This window comes from Epargyreus clarus, unplaced genomic scaffold (genome assembly GCF_041222505.1).
Source record: "Epargyreus clarus isolate Ecla_fem2 unplaced genomic scaffold, WU_Ecla_fem_2.2 ptg000027l, whole genome shotgun sequence".
NCBI classification, from domain to species: Eukaryota; Metazoa; Arthropoda; class Insecta; order Lepidoptera; family Hesperiidae; genus Epargyreus; species Epargyreus clarus.
Genome location: NW_027332234.1, coordinates 14365067 through 14390137, shown reverse-complemented (window position 1 = coordinate 14390137; position 25071 = coordinate 14365067). Strand labels below are relative to the sequence as shown.

Below are 25071 nucleotides of genomic sequence, written 5' to 3'. Positions count from 1 at the left end.
TAAGTTATAACAGCTACCAACTTATGTTAATACAAGATTACCGTTACATAAATATTATAGTGCTTTACTCCTGAGCCGAGTCGCCAACGACCAGCAGCAACAGCCGACATTCTTCGCCGACGGTCATCAACTGTCGCGACCCGTCTGTTACCCGTGTCGCTCGTGTGACACCTTCCTTATTTCACAATACTGACCAGTCCATCCACATTGCAATCTTCGTCTTTCATGCAACAACGACAAATTCATATTATGCATCTGGCCATATAAACTACTTACGAGAGACATTTTACAAGCATCCATAGACACGAAGCAGCATCCCCTTCCAATAAATTGCTAAGACTACGACAGCTGTTTTATTTTGCACCCCCGCCGCCCACCCTCGCAAACTATCCCCCGGGTATGTGTTTAGTTCATGCAAATTTAAACGGCTGCATTTTATTACCTCAATTTTCACTCGCTGCAGCCGGAAACTATCGGCCATTATTTTTTTGTAAATCTATAAAATTTTATTTTGTTTTAAAAATTATGCTTCCAATAAAATTATCAAATAAAATGTACACACCTACACCGCATTATTATTTAAAACTTGCATTTTAAAATAATATAATTGATAGAATTGCATATTTAAATAATTTTGTATTGTAATGAATACTGGATAATATTAAAGTACATTAATTTTATACTCTTACCAAAGGAAAGTAGTAAAAAAACCTAAACTAAAATGAATGAAACCCAAATGATCGTATAACTTTAATTCATATTTAGGGCAGATCTCGTATATTTCAGAGAGGTACTACCATCACACATTTCTAGCGTAGAATAATTCGTCGTTTCGGTAGATGAGCGTAAATGTCGACTAAATTACATATATTATGTGCTAATTTATATCACTATTCCTTAAGAGTCATTTTTAGTCAAGAACTACTACTTGCAGAGGTCTATGGACTTCAAAATCACTTAACATCAAGTAAACTGTACGCTCATTTGTTACTTATATGTAATAAAATATACTTTATTATGATTATGCATAAAAAGTTCGCTCAACACACCACGCAGTCAACTTTTATATTGGTAACCGCTAACCATGCTTGTTAACTATTTTCTGACTTCGAAAGTCATGCTTACATAATTGATTAATTATGTATCAAGATAAAAAACGAATAATGAGTTCCCGACGTCTACATTCTAGAGCTATTCAGGCTATACGGCTTCGTTTCGCCGCCGTCTCGACTTGAATTTTTGATTGCATTATAATGAAAAAGATTTCATCTCCACGTTAATAATAGTGTAATTAGCTTTAATTATAATATCATCGCGTTTAGGTGGCATTTTGTAGATCTTTTGCGTATATATTATTTTTTTAAGGTTTGAACTATTTGTGTTTGGACGGCAATCACATAAACGCTAATAAATAAGTGTACCTTTTTTTAATAGAATCCACTTGAAACTGTAGAATAATATATTCCACATATAGTTTTAAATATATAATATGGAAAGGGAAGCATACTATTCGGAGGAATTCCAACTTAGTCCTCAGGGGTAATGCATCTGTGGCCGACCTCAGGTAGGAATATCTAACCCTATCTGGGTGGCAGATCTCCATGCAGTAGCGGCTTACCAACCGGTGGACTGTATGCTCGCCTGCTACTCGTATATCATAAAAAAAAAGTGTATATAGACGTACGTGGTCACTTACCTTCAAATTTCTACTTCTATATATTATTATGAAAAATATATATTTTCAGTTATAGAGAAATACAGTTAATATTTCAAAAAGTTAAAGTTCATACACTTGTAACTGCGAACGTGGCTCCTACATTTTGTATTCAACCCACAGAGTCGGGTAGCTTGAAGGAGAAATTGCAGGTGACACAAGAACGATGAAAAACACACTATTTTGTGAAATACGTCTGAGGATTCAGATTTTCAGCGAGTGAGTTAGGTCTTTTATTATTTTGTACTCGTTTATTTCTGTTATATTTGAAGAATTGTTATTTCATCGATTGATGAAGTAAAATGCTTTTTGAGAATTTTGAGATCGATATCTCCACGTTTTTTAAAACCTTCGCCAAATCGTTCATTAGACCAGTAAAATTACAACTTTTTAAATATTTTATACATTCAGTAACGAAGTGTAAGCTCGTCCTATGTCGTGTCAGTAGTTCAATTCCTAATTAATTTAGAATCCAATAGGTGTATCCAATGATAACTTGATTTATCCGTTCATCAGCTCTTAAAATACCACTTAACTAGACCACCAATTGAACTAGATAGATTATTACAATATTCAAAGTTCACTACTGCTACAACCTACGTTATCACTTGTTCCGTCATAAGCTCTAAGCATTGTTTCAGAAAGCCGACAATAACTTTAATCTACGAAGAACTGAACAAAACACCAATTCCACTCGTCGAACATTTAACTGAATAAAAATTGTGACCCAAAATAAAATTCTTAGAAATTGTACGAGAAAAAACACTGGCCGGCCGACGTCTGGGCGAATTTGTTGGCGTCCGTAAGCAAATTACGTCAGAATTGGAAAAACAAGATAGGCATGAAAATAATTCCCATTGTCAGGGGAATCGACTTATTGGGGGGAACCAATTTGTACTCAGAAGGACCCAATTTTTTCTTCGCCCTTGAGAAACGCCTGATATCTCCTGTTTTAGGCATAAAGATAATACGGATCTACTCGTATTTGCATATAGTGTACTGTGTCGTTTATTTTTGGAATATTGTTAAACTTACAAATTTTGTGACGTTGTTTTGAATATTTAAAGAACATTTGAATATTCTAAATTACTTCTAAGCAGCGAATACATAGAGTTATTATCGAAGTTTTAAACTATATTATAAGTGAAAGAGTAAATATATGTCCCTGAGATGCATATATAAGTTAAAAATGTATATTCTCACAATTTACGCACATATTCCGTACAGGCAAGACACAGCGTGATAAAACATTTTATGATAAGTCTCAAAAGACCTATTTCTAATGTAAACGGAATGTGTGCGAACCCTTGTCATAACATATTATGTTTGGGGAGCGTATAATGTGTACATTATTTCTGATGTATGATAAGTAATCTAACGTTAATATTTAGAAATCTGTGTATGGAAGTAATACATATAATATATAGCTTTTATGTAATGAAAGCAGTTAACGAGCATAAACTCTACCGAATGTTAAGTCACATCCAAGTAGTCTAATTAAAAATGTGTAAATTCGATTGAAAATAATTGTTACTCATAGAACTTTTATCAAATTCAAAAGGTGTTCAGCTATGAAGACGTGACGCAAAATATGTTTAGTCCTTTTTAATATCCGTCATAGAAAATGTGAAATAAATTAGAAGGTATCGTGTTACTATTAATATCTCTGACATAGCATTGCTAACTTAGTACACTTGTCCTCAAAGTTTTAGATTGGTCCAAAAGTAAATTTACTTATATAGAATCGTAGTTACCTATCAAGTAATAATCCAAAGTAGCAAATACCCTAAAATCCAGCCGTAGCCTGCACTCCATCCACCACTACTAGTCTTCGGATTTCGTACGTTTATAATAGACCTCATTCACAATTTTATATCGTTATCAGAAATCGATGTTAAACAATACGATCATTTTAAATGTATCGACCAATCAGAGGAAATTTAAAAAAATATATTTTCACATTTAATTGGTGTTTTAATGTCTTTATGCAACTCCATAAAACGCGATGTTTCCGCGTGAGTAATTACCAAGTTTCCGATAAGCGACATCGTGATACAAAGTTACGATTGATGAGGGATTGGGAACGAATTGTTACGAATATATCGTGTAAATAACGAGGCATTATACCAAAGTTTCGTGTGACCGGCTAACGAGACGTAACTGGTATTATTTATTAAAATAATGAGAGCCAGTGAGTGTCGATTTCTGGTTTTATCCGTTGAAGTTTTAATTGAACATCTTCCTGACAGAAAGTAGTTATCTATTGATTTGATGGTGATAGAAAATTGTAGGATAACTTTCCCATATCGATACCTTAATTCGCAAATCAGCCAAGTCCACTTTTTGTCAAAATATTTTTTTTTATTTATTTTGATTTCGTTCAACGCCATTTACTATCAAAATAAATAAAAAAAAACATTTTACAAAAAGTGGAGTTGGCTGATTTGCGAATTAAGGTATCGATATATTCACATTATCATGAAATGTTTGTAAGTTTACTTTTTCGAATTTTGGTAATGTTGTGGGCTATGGAGTATGAATTTGTTTTTTTTTTCATTCTGAAAGGGAACCATTAATGATTATTATCAATATCAAAGGGATTAACTTAGTGATCAAATAATATTATAATATACCGGTTTTCACCCAATTTAGAATCGATTTATAATAAACATAGTATTAAGTTGACAATAATAATTACCAAATAAGCTCTTTGAAGAGCGTAAATATCTTTGTGGTACACTGGCCATAAAGTAAGTAAGGTAAAGCAATATTTTAAGAGTAAAATCTCGACAAAATACGCATACATATACCGTAATAGTTATGGGATACTTTACTTACTCCTTACAACGTATTTTACTTGAAAATATGCTTTATAAAATCTGTTTTCGACCATCATACTGCAACCCCGGTAGTTAGCGTCTTATATGAGCGATGTAAGCGCCCCTCTCGGTCTTAAAGAATTCAAATTACGAATTTTATGACGACAAAATCCGTTTAATGTCTGACGGTATAAAGGGGGATGTTTTATGCATTTTCCTAACAATATTAAAATGTTAGAATCCCTGACTTGAGACAAATGAGCAGATTAATGTCTTGGAAGAATATAGCAGATTCTTATTAAGCTGTTTGTAGAAGGCCTTACATTCTATATTTACCCTTAGTACAACAATTTTAAAGTCATGATAAAACAGATATTTTTATGGCAAAACCTATTAAAGAAGGTAGACCTGATGACAACTATTTATCAGCCCCCTGTGAACATTTGCAACTCTAGCCAAGTTGTTGGTATTTGGTAGACCTCTTTTTGGATCTTATTATCTTACATACTAATCTAATATTAATCTAATCTTAATGAACGGTTTGTGTAGTACATATGTATTATATTGAGTATTGACATTTCCGGTATTATCTATAAAACGAACCGCACATTATTTTTTCTAATTATGGATATTTTATAGGTTCTAGTGGTCACTCAACATCTATGCTTGTTTACTACTTCAGTATTATAAAAAAAACTTAACTGATTAATACCATACCCATTTGTATTTTGACATAGATCAACATATATTTTAATAATAAAATTTAAAAAAATGTTGAAAAATTATGAAAAATCAAATTTGTCTAAGAAACTTAACCCCTAAATGAAACCCCACTTAAAATTCAAGACAGTAAATGATTAACATTGAACACAAACTCCCAGCTACATAGCCCCATTAAGAAGTACTTAACACTCACTAAAGAATTACTAATGTTATACAAGATTAACACAAAAGGTTATCACACCCTTTTAATGTCCGACAAAATTTACACCGAAAGGAAAATATTTCACGAAAAACCAGGATCGAAGCGTTGTAGGGGAGGCAGAAAGAACTATATTACTTTAACGTGGCCTGAGGTAAAGACGGTAGCGGTAATAATTTGCAAAGAAATATAATAAAAACGTGTATATTGTCATAGAACACACATGCAAGAAATCAAAGGCAATAATAAGTAATAATATTATTAAAGGAACATATAATGTTTTTAAAATACCTGACAAAAATTGCCTATAAGTTTTAAAAACAATAAATCTAAATAAATAATAGTTTACACTTCAATTACATACTCAACAGCGTATAAAGACATTTAATATTTTCTCTATAATCTTGTGACTTCCAGTAAACTAACGCGACTTTTTATTATATTGTAGCGTGTAATATTATGACTTAATATTATGTAAGCGAAGAATATTTTCAGTCCTCTATGTTAACTTCCAGTTAATCTATTAGAGTAGCGACGTATATATTCTAAAACACAATGTATTTTCTATTTATCTTGCATATTACGTGTAAGAGATTTTAAGTTAAGAAGGCAAATAACGACTTTGACGTTCTATCTTTTAATAACCACAAAGTACCTTTACAAAATAAAAGTAGTTTATTCCGCTGATCTCTCCCAGCTTGCACCAGCCACCAATTCCTATCTACCCTCAATCTACGATCCAACACGGAACACTTAATGTTGCTTAAATGCGGGCTGCGATTTAAGTTTTTGTACTCTATCGTACGATTTATTGCCGGTAAAATTAATTGTGAAGACGATTAATGACCTGTTATCGTATATGCGTTGTTTTTGTATAGCTGTCGGCTTTGTGTCGAGTGACCTGTATGAGAGGTTACGCAAGTGGCTTTATAATCCGTAAAAGAAATGTAACATTGCGTTTCTAGTTTTTATTGTAATAGGAATAGGGACGTAGAATAAGAACGTTTAAAATTGTTTAGTGTTTTACCGATTCAGATATTTGAATTAAAAATAGTGTTTACGACTGAAGCACTTTGTTTTATTGGTATTTTAGATAGTAGTGATAATTTTTCATTTATAACATTTATAAGCTACTAATTTAGTACCATTATATATTTTTTGTATTTACAATTTTTACTTTCATTATGCGTTATTAAAACCATATATCTATAGATGCATAATTTCATAATTCATTATTAATAATTGTATCACAAACATGTAGGTCAAACATTTCAATGGGCATGTTACATTATCAATACAAGAAAATAAAGGTATCTTCCAAATGAAAACTTGTAAAACCACCATCTAATTTATTTAACCGTAGCAACTAAACACGTGAAAACACCTAACACTAAACGGCTTAAGAAATTAAAAGTATAATAAAGTTGTGCACTTACCTGCAGCAGGCGACAGCTTAGTGACGACGCCCCACCGCGACTTCCACTGTAACAAAATTATTGCATTATTCGCCGGAATGAAAAATAAATACTATTAGACACTTTGTTTAAAAATAAAACGTTATAATTTGTGCATTAAAGACTTTTTACACTTCAGTTTTATAAAAGTAATACAAAAAGACAACAGGTATATTATGATCCCATTAGTATCTCACGGTTGGGCACGGGTCTCCTCTGTGAGTGGGGGGGTTCAGGTCATGGACCGACGCGTTAATAAACTTCAAATTTTTGAGGTTTCTTTTAGGATCTGTTAGATATACAGGTTTCCTAAATATGTTTGAATCCTATGTAAAAGGTTCATACATTTGTGAATCAGAGATACCTGGGATTTTAACCTCGGACCCCTCGGCTGAGAGAGCGAATTTCAACATATAGGCTATCGTTACTTAATATACATATCACATATACACAAATAAAGTGTGCGGCTTTAACTAGAACCTTTAACAATTTTTTACAATAGATACAATAAAAAAATTATGAGATATAAAAAGATTATCGCTTCAATATCACCTAACTGAATTTCTGCATTGTACGAGTATGTATTTTAGTTCCCAAATATATTTCGAAGTCAGAATATTTGCATATGGTGCAAGCTACGACCCTATGGCGATTGACGTGTAAATGTTTAAAAAATACTGTAATATAATAAGTCACTTAATTAAAAGTAAAGATTTTAATAGTGTTGCGTATTGGTAATCACAGATTTACGAAAGAACCAAAAATTGAAATCGCTGATTAATTCGGTTTAACCATTTCCGTAATGGATACCTGACATATAAAAACAAACAATTTTATGACAAATTGATAATTATGTTTTAACGCGGTCATACAAACATGCGAGCATAAAATCAAAACCCGATTTGGAATTATGTATCATCGCCGCCACACCTTATTCCCTTAATAGCAGCAATGTTAAGTGCTGCTGTATAACGGTGTGCAAGGGAAATATACTTATCTGAGGCGTTCCAGCTTAGCCTGCATGGGGCAGAAACGAATCTGTGCTCGACCTCAGGTTCAAGACAGATGTTAATGGGCAGCAGTAGGTAGGCAGGTAGTAGGTCATTTGCTACTTCTACACCTATTATAAAAAAATATATATTATCAAATCAAATCAAATCAATTTTTTTATTCAAAATAGGTTCTTTACAGATCACTTTTTGAATGTCAAAGCAACTACCACCACTTCACAAGGTGTTTCGTTATGGAGAAGAATTACTTATTTAAAATGTATTAAAAAATAACGTCTCATTTTTATTCCGCTTGGACCACATCGTAAACCAACCGTTGCAGCAGACAAATAGCGGGGCGCGTGCGGTAATAAAATCCGCCATTCCGCACTGGCCAACGCTTCCGTCACTGTGTGCTTAGCACTATTGCTTTATACTGTTTAGAACTATCCACTTTATCAATCAATATATATTTATTTATTTTGAACTTCATTTTGTGGTGACGTTTAGTATTTGTACAAGAAAATTTGTTTTAAAAACGTCAATGCATTTAATATGTTTACGTTTTTTCCTCGTTTTAGTGACAATTATATAGATAAATAAAATTTAATATACTGACAATGATAAATAATTTTTCGGTAAAATGACAATGATATTTTATTTTTAATAGTCAATAAAGTTAACTCTAGGGATCTGACTCACATAAGATTTCGAGTTTGACCTCCTACAAGGTAGTCTTCTAAGTTTATGGTCTCAACATTGGTGTATTAATATTTTCTAAGTTTCTGGGTTTTTATATCCTGGTGCTTGTTTTTCCATGGCACCTGTGGCATGGGGAATAAACTACTTTCAATCAAATTCATTATTCTGTTCATATAAAGTATGTATAGAAGTAATTGTCTGACCATTTTATTTCAGACCTCGTATTGTACTTTAATGTTTATTACATTCTAAAAGATAGCCTTTTCTACGAAAAACTAGGAAACAGTACTACCCAGCCGTAAATTTTGAAAACACATAAAGTTTTACAATGGTCTGTTCAGAGCGTAATAAAATTAGAAATACAGCTAAATCGTCTTATGCTACCGAATAAAGATCTCTTATCTAGAATCGTCTTCTAGAATCCTAGAGTAAATAATATAAATCATACATTGATACGAGTATATAACTTTATACATATTTCATATTTATCATTGTCTCAGGTTTTTTCATTATCACCGAGAAATCTTGATGTTTTCGTAAAGTTTATATATAACTTCTTTTTAATCATCTATTTCTACGTACAAGTTTTAGTGTAGAATATTACAGTAATCCAACATGAACATGACAGACGAATAAATTAACGAAGAAAAAAATATCTGTATTTAAAATTTAAAATTTATCGGCCCGTAAACCGTGCTACTATTACTACTTTACACATGTTAATAACATTGTAAACGAGCTACCAATTATGAGAAACATCCGCGACGCTACGCCTGTAGCAATGTGAAATAGATAGCTGGTGCTATGTAGCGTAGCCAATATGCGTGTCTACACGCCCGGAATAGATAACCGGGCGCGCGGTGTAAATTCTTAATATACACTTGCGTAGCAAATCTACGTATCGACGCTACGTTACCAGCTAGTTCGTAACCGATGTGTAAGTTCGGCGATTGCTGCTACGCCGTAGACGTTAGTAGCATAATATAAATATAAATCACCAAGTCAATTGAAATTATTGAATTGATACGACGTCAGTTAAAAATAATTATTCATCAATTTTAAATATTTATTCGTCAAGTTTAATATGTCCTTATTCCGTCAATAAAACCTTATTGGTTTTACTTAAGGTTGGCGTTAACACGAAAACATTCCAAATAATTTTATTTCTTTAATTTTTCATTAGTCGGGTAATGCAATTTACGATTTTAAATAAAACTAAATAAAACATAGTACCTATTTTATATGATTTCGGTGTTGTTATATCAAACATAGTAAGCCTCATTAAATAACACCTATTGTTCCAGTTACCGTACCACACCGTACCGTTGTGGGTAACCACTATAATCGCTATTACCGTTAGGTAATTTTTCATGAGTTTTTAAGGTTCTTAGATTAGCTAGTGCTTGTTCAATTATTTTAATAGAAGCCAAAAAATAAGTTATTTTTTTACTTTTAGACACAGATCCATTTTTGATGTTTACCAAAGAGTTGTTTACTTTATTAAGGCTCCATAGGAATTAATGTATCAAGTAATTTATATGTAAAAGCAATTTCATATGTATCACCACCACATCGTTGTAAATGTGTATTGAAGTTTGAAGCATCTGTTATTATTCTTACTTATCCCACAGGAGTAATAATCGCGTTTGCGATCTTATGTTGGACTCTTGTACCGTTTACAGTGCTAACACACATTACTAAAGTGCTTAACATCTATTAGGATAACATAACATAACACAATGTTAGCGAATGTTACATAATTCCAGGCAGGTTGGCCATACCTACAGATATACTTACGTATCTTTCAGCCAAAGAATCTACCAACACAAGATGTATTTTAACTGTGTTTTAAGTACACAGTGTATTGTTTATTTTGTTCGATAATTAGTTGTAGTGTCGCAAGACTGTGTAGTGTCTTCGCAAATAACGACTTGGCGAGTATTATAGCTTAATTGTAGTGTATTATCTTGTAATAATCTTTTCTTAAGCATAATCATCTTCTTTATGTTCCTATATTTTGTGTCAATATAAGGAAGGACTTTTTAAATAATATAAGTTAAATACTAAAACATCATATGATCATGATTCGATCGGCATGATCAAATGATGACAATATTTTAGGTCTAAGTCTTGGTATTTATATTCTTATATTCATATTATTTTTTCGTTGTTTATTGCGCCCACGACACGATGAAACTTAGTTTGAAGCTTTAATTTTATTAAGCATCAAGATTCAATAGTCATTTCAAATAACGAACTGTCAACCCATTTGCTCTACGCAATTGAAAGCGGTAGTATATCGCATTTGGCCATAATTTACTGCAAATTGGCATCATTCAGGCGACGATATCCTTTTACCAAAATATTTACAATCATATTACGAATGACTATCATTCTACTTTGAATAATTTGAAGGTACAATATACAAACTAAAATATGAACAAAGACTTCATATATTTCATCTTACGTTGTACGATCGAACGTTATAAATTTGTTACTTTCCGCCCGAATGGAAGGGTGAGGGGTAAGTACACCGGCAATCTCAACCTTAGGACGACGTGGTAGGGCCTAACAGTACCCGAAGTTCAAAGATAGTCATCCCCAGTGAATGTGTACAGCTCATTAATTTTTCAATCTGGTTAGATAATGCGTGAGCTATCGTGCGTTGAATGGAAAAATGAGATAATCCTTACGCCTAATGCGAATAAATACTTGGATAATTCTCCATGAGCAACTTTGAATGGATTGGGTGAAACATGAATTGATTACAACAACACGTGCTGTAAGTACAATGATTTGCTCAGACTTTTAGATTTGCGCCTTGTGAGACAGAAATTTAATTTTATCTGATTTATATATGGATTTTATGTGTTCTTGCTTTCAAAACACAAGGAATCTTCCTATCAGTTATTTGGTTACACAAAATGTGAAGCGTGTTTAAAAATACATACAACTATTTATCAAAATTTGTTGTGCGTTACATATTGGTGCATATGCCTATGGTTATATTTTGTAAGTCACAATTGATCTAACTTGCGCGCTTCTGTGCTCAGAAGACCACATTAAATTTCATCTTACGTTGTACGATCGAACGTTATAAAATTGTTAAACCCGATATTTAACTTTAATAAACGAATAAACATTAAATCTTGATGAAAACCTTTACCTTTGATGGGCGCTAAAAAAACATTGGCTACTAGTTGGTTACTAATATACTTTCCTCGACTGAAGCATGGTGGTGTAAGCTCTAGACCTTCCGCAGTTTAGCTAAAACCTTGCTATTTTAGCGTTCAAAAATCTAAATCATTATAAAATCGTTCAACTCACACACTAAAATTGTATCAATTAACGTCATTCACATTCTAACTGAGCATTGAATGTTCAATAGAATGAACAAATGAATGAACGAATTCACTTTCCGGTCCATCGCTCCATCGCATTCACGCACACAATTAAAAATCAAAATAAAAGTACGAGAATCATGAAGCAACGCACTCTTTCAGGCCTACGGATATTTTTTCAGCAATTCCAACTGTGTTTATTTAACGAGTTGTAGCTGTAAAAATTCTCCGTTTTAAACGTGAACATCAATTTGGGATGTTTCAGGACTGAAAAATCACTGCGCCCGTGACAATCGACAAAAGCTTTGGTTAAGGATTAAAATGTGAAATAAATGTGCCTGTAGTTTATTTTTGGCTCTTAAGTAACGCAAAGTTTTATCGATATTGTTTTATATCTTAAATAATGCTCGTAAACAGGTGTAATATGGGAATTCTTGTTTGTATCGCCATCTTTGTATCTACATAAGAATAGATGTTTAAAACTTTTATATTGTGGCTGGTAACGCAGATATCTATAAATGGCTTCAGGTAGTGTGAGTTACAATTTTCTGCATCTTACTCGAAACAAATGAACGGACAGGTCAATTATTTTCCATAATATGCATGAGGTGGTGGATTTCTTCGCGGATTGATTCCGGTGGCACCATCACAGAATTAAACGATGCCGCGTTCCAATTGAGAAATGAGGTTAAACACTTATAATTATGGGGTATTTCAATATAGTCAGCGGTAGCAACGCATCAGTGGTCAACATCAAGACTCGTATATTACTTGGGGTCGATAACAGTATCCTTACCGTGAGTTTTCAAAACATCCCACAATTTTACGTTACGCTTACTCAATCTATTATTCTGTTCCGTTTGCTTCAGTAGACTGAGTAAACGTAACAATAAGTAAGTGCTCAAGTGACGATGAACTTTTTGTCTACCTCAAAAAAGAGAGACAAAACATAAAGCGCCATTTTGTCAATTTAGACATTTAATGTTACGTTACTGACACTACAGTTTTGATACAATCCGCTAGGGGCGCTGATTGGAAATTGTATGGGCAAATACGTAAACAAATACCAAAACAGTCATATTTGTCAAAACGTAATAACTCATGGTAAGGGTAGGTGTCCAATAGGCGGCAAGAGCCACTTATAATAAGGTGGAACGCATTGCCTCTTGGTACTTCAAAATTACGAAAAGCATTACAAGACCATTGGTCTGCGTTGACGCAGAGCGTAGTTCGGTCAGGTACTACATTTAAATACTCGTATGGAGCATTCCGGTCATTGTGGAGCTGAAAAATCGCCGTGACATTTATAAGAGTGTGGCGTTGACGTTTTTATGGATAGAGCCGCGCGCAATGAATGCCAACGAATGTGTGATTTGTATGGATAATCTAGTGGGCTTGATTGTGACACCCATTGTCTTTACGCATTTTACTTCTGTATCTAAATAAATATTTATCGTGTCCATGCAAAAATTTTGAAGCTTTAAGTGCCGTTTTGCAAATTTATTTAACCTATTTTAGCTATTTATTAAACCTTCGGTAACCGTCAGTTTGTCCATTAAGACAAAATTTAATCTTTTTACCTAAGTTAAAAATTAATATATACATGATATGATTTGCATATGATTACATATGATATGCATCAGTGAAAAACAATTAAACCCTCGAAATTTCACAATTCTCTAGACCCACATACTTAAACAGTGCGTATATAGTCCGTATATCAGCCACTCCATCAGTTAATTATGAATTGCTACATCTTTAGTATTAAAGAAACAATCATTTTCTAAAAAGATACGGACATGAGAAGATATTTTTAAAACCAACAGTTTCTTTTTTATAAATAATTGGATCGCCTCGATTTTATTTCACCGGCTTATTACAAAGACGTTTTGTTTTATGGCAAAGAATTGGGGTAACCCTTTAATATTCCCCGTCCTAAACCTTTATTGTCTGTTGATAATAAGCTTCTGCATTTGAAAGCTCGTTATATCATTTTTGATATACGTCATACAATATGGTATTTACTTTTGAAACAAGTGCAGGTCATTTCTAACAATCCACGCCAATGTTTTTCTTATAAAAAATGTTAGGAAAAGATAATTTCGGAAAATGGATGGAGCACAAGAACTTATGGTTAACCTGGTGTTCATCAATCTATGTGCGACCTAAAATAGAATATTGCTATCTAATTGCTATCACTGAGTATAAGATTGAAGTACTTACACATGGTGTTTCAATTTATACTTAAGGCCAGAGCATTTATATCCAATTCTTGAGAAGACTACTGTCTTACCTGGGGTTAGCCTTTAGAGTTGAGTATAATATGGGTGCGGTGACAAGTATTCAGCCTCTGCCACTACTGGATATAGGTTTCTTATGTGTAAGTCTCTTCTACTTAAAAAAAGATCTCACTAATCTTTTGCCTTTACACAGCGTTTAAAGTTGCTAAACTTTTCTCGAGTCAACCAAACATAATATACTAGTTTTAATCCCACCTGTCCATTCACAAAGCATGTAATGGCCGCCGAGAATCAGAAGCTTAGGTGATCACGCATTAGCGGCTGCGGATTAGTTGTATTTACGAGCGCCATCCGTCTCCGTAACGACCGCGGCTAAATTAGATAATCGACGAACTTAGTCTACGCACTACTGACGTATGTAGACACTATATTATTACATACAAATAAATGTTATTACTGGGAACATAGTTGAGGCATGCTTATACGAGGCGTTCCAACTTAGTCGACCTCAGGTAGGATTCTTATCTTATTTTGAGTGGATTACAGATGTCCGTAGGGCGGTAGTAGCCATGTAATATGAAGTGGACTGCATGCTCATTTGCCATTTTTATGTTATTAAAAGTTAATAAGAACGTAAACTGACAGGACGTAAATAGATGTGGAATGAGAGTAAATCTCTCCCGGGCAACGCACTCAGAGGACTTCGGTTGTATTTCGATGGGGATCTCGGAGTCCTCTACGTAGCCGAGAAGACGGCGACCGGGAGGGTTTTACTACTCCCTCCCAATTTCACAGTGTCGGTTACCTTTTGAAGGTTTATTTGTCAAATATTTGTTTAGTTTCTTAAGCAAATGACTAAATCGGGTGTCTTTTTACTTTTGTTCTGTCCACAGTCACTTAACATGCATCACTATTAAAAATAAAAAATATTACTTATAAGTGTCTATCTTTCCTAAAAATTGTTAAGTGTTTATTTTGCAGCCTATCTACTTCATTTCCGTAAACCTGAGTCATAAAAGTACATAGGTGGATAATACGCACGAACGCATACCCACAGGGGCTGTTTTATTGCATTAGAAGGGGTGAACGGGCATGTATTGGGGCTACTGCGAAGCGGTCAATACGGATCGTATTGACCGCTTCGCAGTAGCCCCAATACATGCCCCACAACATCTTTATTACGCTCTTAAATACCCATGCTTCAAAGTGGACGGTTCAGCTTTTGATACCTTGAAATTTAAATTTTTGGGAATTTTATTATTTTACTTAGTAGGTATATTATTAAAGTAATAACAGTATGACGATATAGGTTTTAATATTTTAAGCCTTGGCTTTCGTAACACTTGTGGTGTCTAAGAAATAATTCTTTGTAAGCTGTATGCCGAAGTTTTAAAATCTGACATATATATGATAAGATACACATTTTTTGCCTTTTTAACCAACTTCTAAAAAAAAAGGAGGAGGTTTCTCAATTCGACCGTATATATGCTTACTTATTTAAATTGTTATCTCTTACATATATTAAAATTTTAACAAGTTGATCCAACGGGACGTTCACGCAAAGGTTGTTGTCATTCATTTTTGTAAAATATTTTAATCTCTAAATTGACTAAGTAGATATGTCCTTTGGATAACTAACTACTACTTTGGATACTAACTATTTCATCAACATTATTTCTATTTTTTAAGCTAACAATTGTGGTACAATATGTTCAAAAATAAAACTGTTAAAATCAAAAACCATTGCTACTCATTACACAGATTACACAAACGTTCACAAAAACCATCACCAATATATCAAAATGTCAAAAATTTGCCGCAACAAAAACGTTAGCTTACGAAAACTAACATTTTCGCTCCAAATAAATTTTATCACAGCCCAAATTCGCTTAAATCATCCGGCGCACGTTGTGAATACAAACAATGGGTCTTTGGTCACTAGGAATTAAAATGGACGAAAATATATCACACTTCCTACAAGCGTGGTCAGGCATTTGGTGAATTTCTAGGAATTCATTTGTTTGCTTCACCAGTTTGGAATGATGACGTAGATACCGAAAAAAGTTTCTCGCGCGATTCATTTCTATTCTCATTAAAATGTCTACATGTGGTATGTTTGTGTATTCAATATTTTTATTGCACGCACACATGCGCGAGGTTTAGGCGTTACATACTGGTACGGGGTTTGTAAAATTAAAAATTATGGTATAGATAATGCATGATATGCAATAATATTTATATGGTATCATACACATGTTATTGCCATATTATATCATTCTTTGTAATTTATCCATAGGGGTTTAAAACTCAACGAAACTATCTATTGCTATTTCGTGCATTTGCGATACGTCTCTCCCTGTATCAACATACTAATGTATGTAGTACTGTGTACTAATATATTTCTACATGAAATAATCAAAACGTTCTTACGAATAATTCTATTCTTATAAAAGTTCTAATCAACACAAACGAAACCGAAATAATGAGAAGAACACATTCATTAGTTTTGCTAATGGCTCTTGTAGCGCTAACAATGAAACTTTGTTCTGTGCTAGTTATTTCCACATTTGTTCACGTGCTAAGATACAAAAGTAGATAAAACTATTATCGACAAATTCAGTATAATATGAGAGAGAAGAAATTCCTTTTCGGTATTCATATTTATCAGGGCAACAACACTTACCTATTTCTGACGAAATTCGTTGAATTTCATAACTAATAGCTAAGGGATTTCTGGACTTCATTTTGAGTAGGATTCAAGTCCTATATCAGGGGGGATGTCTTATATTAGCATACCAACTTTCCCACCATCTTCAAACTAGAACGCAAGAGTGCTTAATATTGTCGTTCTAAAGTAGAAATCTTTGTGGTGATGGTTTCACTGCAGTCAAATCGCGATGGGTATGTTTCGACTTAAGGAGAACTACCACCACATTTATTTCTGCCTTACAGTGATGTAAAGCTAACGTTTCTATTGAACTATTGTGTTGAAGAAATATTGTGGAAACTCAGAGGTTAAGTAAGTACTTATTCGTAGTCTTCTGAGGCAACAATGCATATACGGTCATACTCTAGTGCCCAAATATTTGAAATAGTAGTGAGTCTACGATGACACACATTCACAAAGGCTTACTGATTTACTGATTCTGCTGTTAAAAAAATCAATACAAAAATATATACTTTTTTCTTACATTTATTGTTCTATTTGTTACACGAAAAACCAATGAAAGCAATTAAGAGGATTACCAAAAGAAGTGATTGTACAAAACTCTTCATTAGTGAGCGAGGATTAGGAGCGTAACAATAAAGTAACGATTTACTAGATTTATTGGGGAAAGAGAAATAAGTCGTATCTCTATCGACGCATTACTCCGTAGTGTACTAATAATTAGTTAGTGATTTAGGGCTTGTTCACACACAGCGTTAGAAAGCCTCAAATGAGACGCATTGTGTGAATTTGTTTATAAAATTGAATATTCTTATTTATGAGCCTAAAGTTGTAAACAAGCATTTAATCCACCTCATGGCCACCTATAACCAACTCGATATAAAACAAGGGTTCTACGTGAAGCCATTCACAAAACCATTAACATTCTTGCAGAATCTTTTAAAAAAATTCACATTTGTATATTATTAATACAAGTAAACAGGATCCTGTGTTTATCTTATCCATAAGCAGTAAAAAAAATGGACGGAATTATACTTATTTTTCTCTTTATACTCTCAAAATCGAAAGCATCGTTCAGACTCGATATTAAAGCGATTGACAATATTTCAAACTTTTAACGATTACCTTTTGAAACTTTATAATCTGTTTTACAAAGACATCATAATAGACTTGAAAGTGCTACAATAAATACAAATTCCACTCAAAAACACTTGCAATTACTCCATCTGAGCAGAAGACTGGACGTTACACGTGCTAAAATGTACCGTGTTACCGAGTGGTAGAGTACAATGTTCCCTATGGGGTATCTGGTACAATCAACTGTTCCCGACCGCACATTCACAATTGTTACAATCAACTTGCCTCTCACTCTCTCTTGTCGGGAACGCCGGGATAAGTATGCGGCTAATCCTATGCGGAGCCCTTAACCAACAAACCATTTTGACGTCACGACTACGACATGTCTAGTAAATACACAACCATCTCGAAGAAACGTAGAAGTCAATAGGTCGACGTAAGAATAGAATATACCTTATTAATAATATTGTACAACTAAATGACAAATATTTTATAACACAGTCGCGTATGACAGAAACCGAGACTTTAGTAGGACCTTCACAAAAAGGGAATGACACGGGGCTCCTCAAAAAAGTTGTAAAAAGAGCTCTCCTCCAAAGCCGGCGATGCATTGGCGACTCCTCTGGTGTTGCAAATGTCTATAGGCGACGGTGACTGCTTTCCATTAGATAGCCCGTCTGCCTCATCGTTTTGGTATAATTATACAAAAGGCAAAAAAATGTACACGTATTCATAACATCTTTGCCGTATTATGTTGACATAAATACATTGTTAAGCATCTTGAAGTGACTATAAATCGGATCAAAGTCGCATCGTATGCTCTAAACGACGTCACCCTCAAACCAGGGCTGCGTTAATATTTTATTGAAAAACCTTCTTACCAACGGTTCGCAAGGAGACCAGGGGAATTCGGTGCTAAGCTCGAGGAGGTTTAATTGAATGTATGGATAGCTTTAAGGCGATTATGGAGGCTTTATTTGTGTACAGCGGACATTTTACCCGTCATCCGCTAGGAGGATTAGATGGAAGTATTATATCCTTATATCTGATTGTAACGTAACAGAAACCAAGGAATTTGTTTAAATTTAAGTATATACTTACTTCCTTTAAATTGTTTTACGAATTACTACTTGTAAGATTTTGATCTTAGATTCTTGTAATGCTAGGTTCCATAGTATTAACTGTTTATTTTAAAATATAAGACGTATTTTAAAATATAAGAAGGATTATTAACTATTTGTATTAAACTATACGCCAATTTCCTCTTAAACCATATTTATGTAAAATTTCATTTATAAGTTAGATCATATTTTTAATGAGACAGCTTTGGTGACTTATACGTACTTACAATTAAAATTCTCTGTATATTACTTCAGTTTCTACAAATATAATTATAGCCAACTTCGAATATCGAAAAATATTTTCTATTTGATAGTTTAAAATATATAACATTTGTATTCCAGCTTCACGGGTTGTCAACTACCATAAATCAAATAGTTGCAAAGTTAAGTTTGCAGAAATTCCTCTAAACGGGACAAGTACACTCGACTTCCATAAACCGTGGAAAGACCGATTCCAGATAACAAATTGCAGTCCCCCTCGAGTGGCGAAAAATAAAAGTTGTCACCTTCGGTGCGAATTGTAGATTTACTACATAGGGGAGCCGATATAGGTACGTATATTGGAACTACTGTAGATAATAACTCTATTTTCGGCTACACTTCAGATGTGTGTAGAAAATCACCGGCAGTGCGTACAGAAAATTATCTTAATATACCTTAAGATAGTATAACATAATATGAGCTGTATAAATTATTATTCGGATGCTATCAATCGAGAATAATTTTAAATACCTTTACAATACTCAATACGAGTATGTCTTGTCGACGACGACATGAGAAACAGTTTCATATTTTCATATTTCTTTCTGTATACTTTGTACGAGTAAATGGTTACGAATGTTTTAAACTTTCTTTTTTTTATCCATTACATTTGCTATTCTTTTTTAATAAAAATAATATTAAATTTGTATTTTTTAACAAATTTGCATTGTATGAGAGATACATTGATTAAAATCGGACAATTAATTTTTGTTCTAAAATTGTTAGAATGTTATAATTGACGTTAACCCGACGAATTGAAATGGATCACATTCAAATATTAAATTAAATTGTTACCGAGTCTATAGATAGAAAAAAACGTAATGAAAGTCAAAACAAATAACAGTTGTCAATCAACTGAACATACCTACTAGTTTTATTGCATTTAAAGTTAATCAAGTGTTGAATACTATATTTTGAATAGTATTTTTTATACTATATTTGATATTTTACAAAATTCGTTTAAGAAATGTATTTATGATCAACACTAATATGATTAAAATGAAATTTAAAAATATAAGCTTTAACTTTAATGTTATAAAAATCATCATCAGAATTTTATTATTTTGCTTTATTTAGGTACATTTTGGTAATGAAGGCATAAAGTATGTATTATCTAAAATTTTCCTGGTGAAAACTTTCAAAATAAACTTATTGACAGACACCATGTTTTTACCTTTACATTTACCTTTTATAAAAATACTATACAATACAGTCATAAATAAAAGTGCGATTTCCTTTAGTTATATATATAAAAGCCAACGTAACACAATCAAATTCACAAGATTCACAGAATACCTCGCTCTATTACATCCACAATTTCAGCTTCACCTCAAAACAAACTATTTCTTTTCTCTACCGTGATTAGATCCATAAGTACCATCGAAGACTCTATATTACGGCGGAGTATAGAGCAATTTAGCGCCACCCCAGAAGAGTCACCCTCCAATTTATTGAACTCGTCCGTCTTTCCCCAAAAAGGGACTTAAGATTCCGTCAGATTTTACCACTGGATCACGATTGGGATATGGTGTAGAGCTGCTATTTTTTGTTTTATTATTTTGAAACCAATGTAAAAAAGATACATTTTGTGTTGTTACTTTAATGTTTCCAATACTAATCATTATTTTTCTATTTCAAGTATTAATTACGGTAGTACAAACTTTTGTTTGCAGTTTAAAAATATAAATTTCCAGGCTAAATTTATTTTTGAACCTGCCTGGTTCAAAAATATTTTTTTAAAAATATCTAATAATAGATTAGGTTTAACAGCGACCTTCAGTAAAGTTCATCATGCATCTTCACGTTACGTTGATATTACAACGCGCCCGTATTTGCTCGCGAGTGTTTTAAATAATAACGTTTTCAAAATTCTTTACATTAATAACGTATTTTTTAATACTACTAAAACGGGATTTAATTATTTGTAATAAACATACAAACATTGTCTGCATTCGTTATAAAAATCAATCAACAGTTTAATTTACATAAATAAATGGTAATATCATCTCTATATATATCCACAAGTACTTGAACAGATAACTCCGTATAACACTACGCACTAGCACTTACCCGAGTTTCCGAGTTTCTGCTATTGCTGTTATCGGGAATCAGGACTTGGTGGGAATAGCAAGATGGTCGTCCTATGCCGCGGCGTGACTTCGCCGCATGGCGCAGGGAATACGGGCCTCGAGGGATCCCTCCTTACCCGGGCAATCTCCTCAGTGGGTACACTGCCCACCGGTGTTGTGAGCTGCCGTGTGGCAGCGGTGCAGCAATCGGTCCTAACGTGACCTGTGCTAGGCTGCGTGTGTAGATTTTCAGTCCTCCAGATGGTCGGAGGACACCTGCCCCTCGAGTTCACGAGGGAGCGGGCGACCGTCGGGGGGTCGAGCGTGGAGGGGCGCGCAGCCTCTGAGATGGGCATGTGGACCGTTGTCGGCGCGTGCGTACATACGCCGCGCCAACCCGGCCACAAACCCGTCTATGGTCGGAACCTTGAGGTCGCGCTCCAGCACGTCGTTCCGAACGTAACGTCCCGCCCCCACGATCGTTCTCAGGGCCTGGCTCTGCACAGAACGGATACGCTTGCGATTGGACTCTGACACCAAGGCATACCATGCTGGTGCCGCGTAAGTTAGGCGTGATCGGACGTACAACTTGTACACCCTTAGTTTTGTACGGGTCGGCAGATGAGATGCCAGCACCGGTCGGAGCATCGCTCGTGCAGCACGAGCCTGTCGGATCACGTGGTCCACCTGGGGCTTCATGTGCAGCGAGCGATCGATGTGACATCCCAAGTACCTAACTGTGGGCTGCCAAGCTACTTCCCGATCACGGAAACGTAGCGGCGGCGGCATAGTACGCCTGCGGCTGAAAAGTGTCGCGACCGTCTTACCGACGTTGACGGCCATGCGCCACTTGTCCAGCCACTCTGGGAGCAGGTCCAGCAAGCGCTGCATCCTGCGTGTTGCTAGCACAGGATCACGAGAGGACGCGAAGTACGCGCTGTCGTCCGCGAACAACGCGAGTTCCACGTCCCGTTCCCATTCCTCGAGGTGACCTTCGAGGGTGGGAATGTCGTTCGTGTAGAGCGCGTAGAGTAGTGGCGAGAGGCAGCTGCCTTGCGGCACGCCCGCACGTATTGGGCGGGGGTCTGAGGTGACGTTCTCAACCGCTACTATGAACTGCCGCCCATCTAAAAACGACGCTATTAGCCGCACCAGCAAAGCCGGCACGGGCGACTCCAACAGCTTAAAAACGAGCCCAGGATGCCATACGCGGTCGAACGCCTTCTCGATATCGAGAAAGACGCCGACCGTGTGTCGTCCGTAATTGGTCTCGCTTGTAAGATGGTGGATCACCCGTGTCAGCTGAAGCGTTGTTGAGTGGCCGGCGCGGAAGCCGAACTGCTCGTCCCTTAAAATAAGTGACGGTTGCAGTCGCTTCAACGCCAGCCTCTCAAACAGCTTCGCTATGGTGGGCAATAGCGTGATGGGACGGTAGCTGGCCGGGAGACGGCGGTCTTTCCCCGGCTTCGGGAGAACTATCACCTTCCCCAACTTCCAGATGTTAGGGAAGTAGCCCGTGCGAAGTATACCGTTGAAGAGCCTAGTCATGGTGACTACGGCTCCTCTTGGCAGCATTGCCAACGCCATATTCGGCACACCGTCGGGGCCTGGCGCCTTGCGCTTCGGTAGGCGCAAGGCGACCTTCCGCGTCTCCGTGGGGGAGATGAACTCCAAACCCTGGGGTGGCGGTGTCGGACGCCCGAGGAAGTCCTCTACCCACGCCTCTACGATCTCGTGGTGTTCGGCGGCGGCGGCGGATGCGGGGTGAGGAGAGAATTGCTCTTCCAAGTGCTCCGCATGGATCTCCGCCCTGTCCTTAGGTGCATAGCACCGCCTGCCGGCCCCATTTAGGAGTGGGCAGGCGGGTGCTTTGGCTCGGGTGAGCTGCCTGCTGAGATGAAAGAGTGAGGTCTCGTGTTCGCCAGCCTGGTCGACTCTCGCCTCCCAGGTGGCCCCACGATACTCCGCCATCTCAGCAGTCAACTCCTCCGCCACTGCGTTGAGGTCACGCTTGACCCGGGGGCAGCGGGTGCGCGCCCATAATCGGCGTAATAAGCGCTTGTACGCAAGTTTCCTCTCCAGGTGGGCTGGGAGCCGCGCGCGTCTGTTCGTCTTCGGTTGGAGGGTGGTCGCTGCGTCCAGCGCCTCCCGGACTGAAGCCGAGAAGGCGCTGGCCGCCGCTTCCACCCCCTCCGGCGTGTGCAGCGAATGGGTGAGTTTAACGCCACCCATGGTGGCTTGAAAAGCTCCCCAGTCCACCCTTCGAGTTTGGCGCTGGAAGGCCACTGAATCGGCCCCTAGGCCAAGCGTGATAAGTATGGGGAGGTGCTGAGTGTCCAGATCATACAGCACCTCCACATGGACGGGACAACGGAGACCCCTATGGAGCACTATGTCCAGGACATCGGGACGATGGGACTCGTCCGAGGGAATGTGCGTAGGTGATTCTGGCCCAATCACCTCGTAGCCATTCGCCTCAGAGTCTTCGTACAGCTTGCGTCCCACCTGGTTGGCGATTCTGGATCCCCAAGCCTTATGTTTGGCATTGAGGTCGCCGGTCAGTAAGGTCGCAGCACCATCGTCCAGGATGGTATGGATGTCCTGCGGGTCAAAGAGGGGTCCAGGCGGTCTGTAGGCCGCAAAAAGTCGCAGCTCCTGGCCCGCCGCACTCACCACCGCCCCGATGGAACGGGTGTGAGTGAACGGCGGGAGCGGTAGTACATCGTGTACCACATCGCGACGAACCGCTATGGCGGTGCCTCGATAGGCCGTGCCCTTTGGCGATATTTCGTCGCGGCGGTACACGAAGTAATTGGGCAGCCGGAAGTCTTGGGCCGGGCGCAGTTTCGTCTCGCCCAGGAGCACCACGTGAACGTCCTGCTCCTGGACGAGACGCCTGAGCCCGTGTTGTTGGGGGACGATGCCTCCCGGGTTCCAATACAGCAGCCTAAGTTGTACTGCCATATTGGAACCCGAGAGTGTTCGATATAACGTTTTTGATCGCCCCTACAAGGTCTGGGTAGCGCGCAATGGCCTCGCTGATGGCGGCTATTGCCTCCACCAGTTCATCGGCCGGCGTATTGATCCCCAGAGCCTGTAGGGGGCGAGGAGCGGGGGTCGGCAAGTATACCGTCCTTGGGCGCGGGGTGGGACTCGGTGGGGCCGTGGGGACTTCCGGCTCCCTCTGCGACTTCTTGCCTTTGCCCTTACCCTTTCCCTTATGGGAGGAGGAGGCCGCCTGTGCAGCTACCGGGGCTGGAGTCGGTGCTGGAGGAGGTGGCCGATGTTCTGCCGGAGTCGGTGCCGGTGCGGCAGCGGACTGAGCGCTGGCCACCGGAGGGCGCGGCTGGGATGCCGCTTTCGGTTTAGTCAGCGGAGGCCGCGCAGCCTGTGTTTCCACCTGCTGCTCGGACCTCCGCTGGTGCCTTTTGGCCTTCCTCCTGCTGCCCTGCGCCCTCGTGCCGCGCGGAGCAGGGAGGTTGGCCGGCGCCATGAGTGATGCGCCCTCGGTGGGCGCGAACTCCTCCACGACTCGCTGGGGTACTGGTTCCCTGGCGGCGGTCGCGGATGGCTTGCGGGCAGATGTTGATGCTGGGACGGGTGGACGGGGCGGAGGGACGTTCATCCCCCTGACGCGCGCCATCTTTTTCAGGTACGCACACGCCCTGTTATTGGACGTGTGCGCCCCGCGGCA

At 37.3% G+C, this 25071-nt stretch overlaps 1 protein-coding gene across 1 annotated transcript in view; it reads right to left on the bottom strand.

The window, feature by feature from the left end:
• Nucleotides 1–25071, bottom strand: part of LOC140753788 (uncharacterized) — a 411935-nt gene that overhangs the window by 254880 nt on the left and 131984 nt on the right. Inside the window, exon 3 of the mRNA XM_073088571.1 lies at nt 6892–6937. Coding sequence (XP_072944672.1) covers nt 6892–6937 — 46 coding nt within the window. The remainder of the gene's footprint in view (nt 1–6891; nt 6938–25071) is intronic.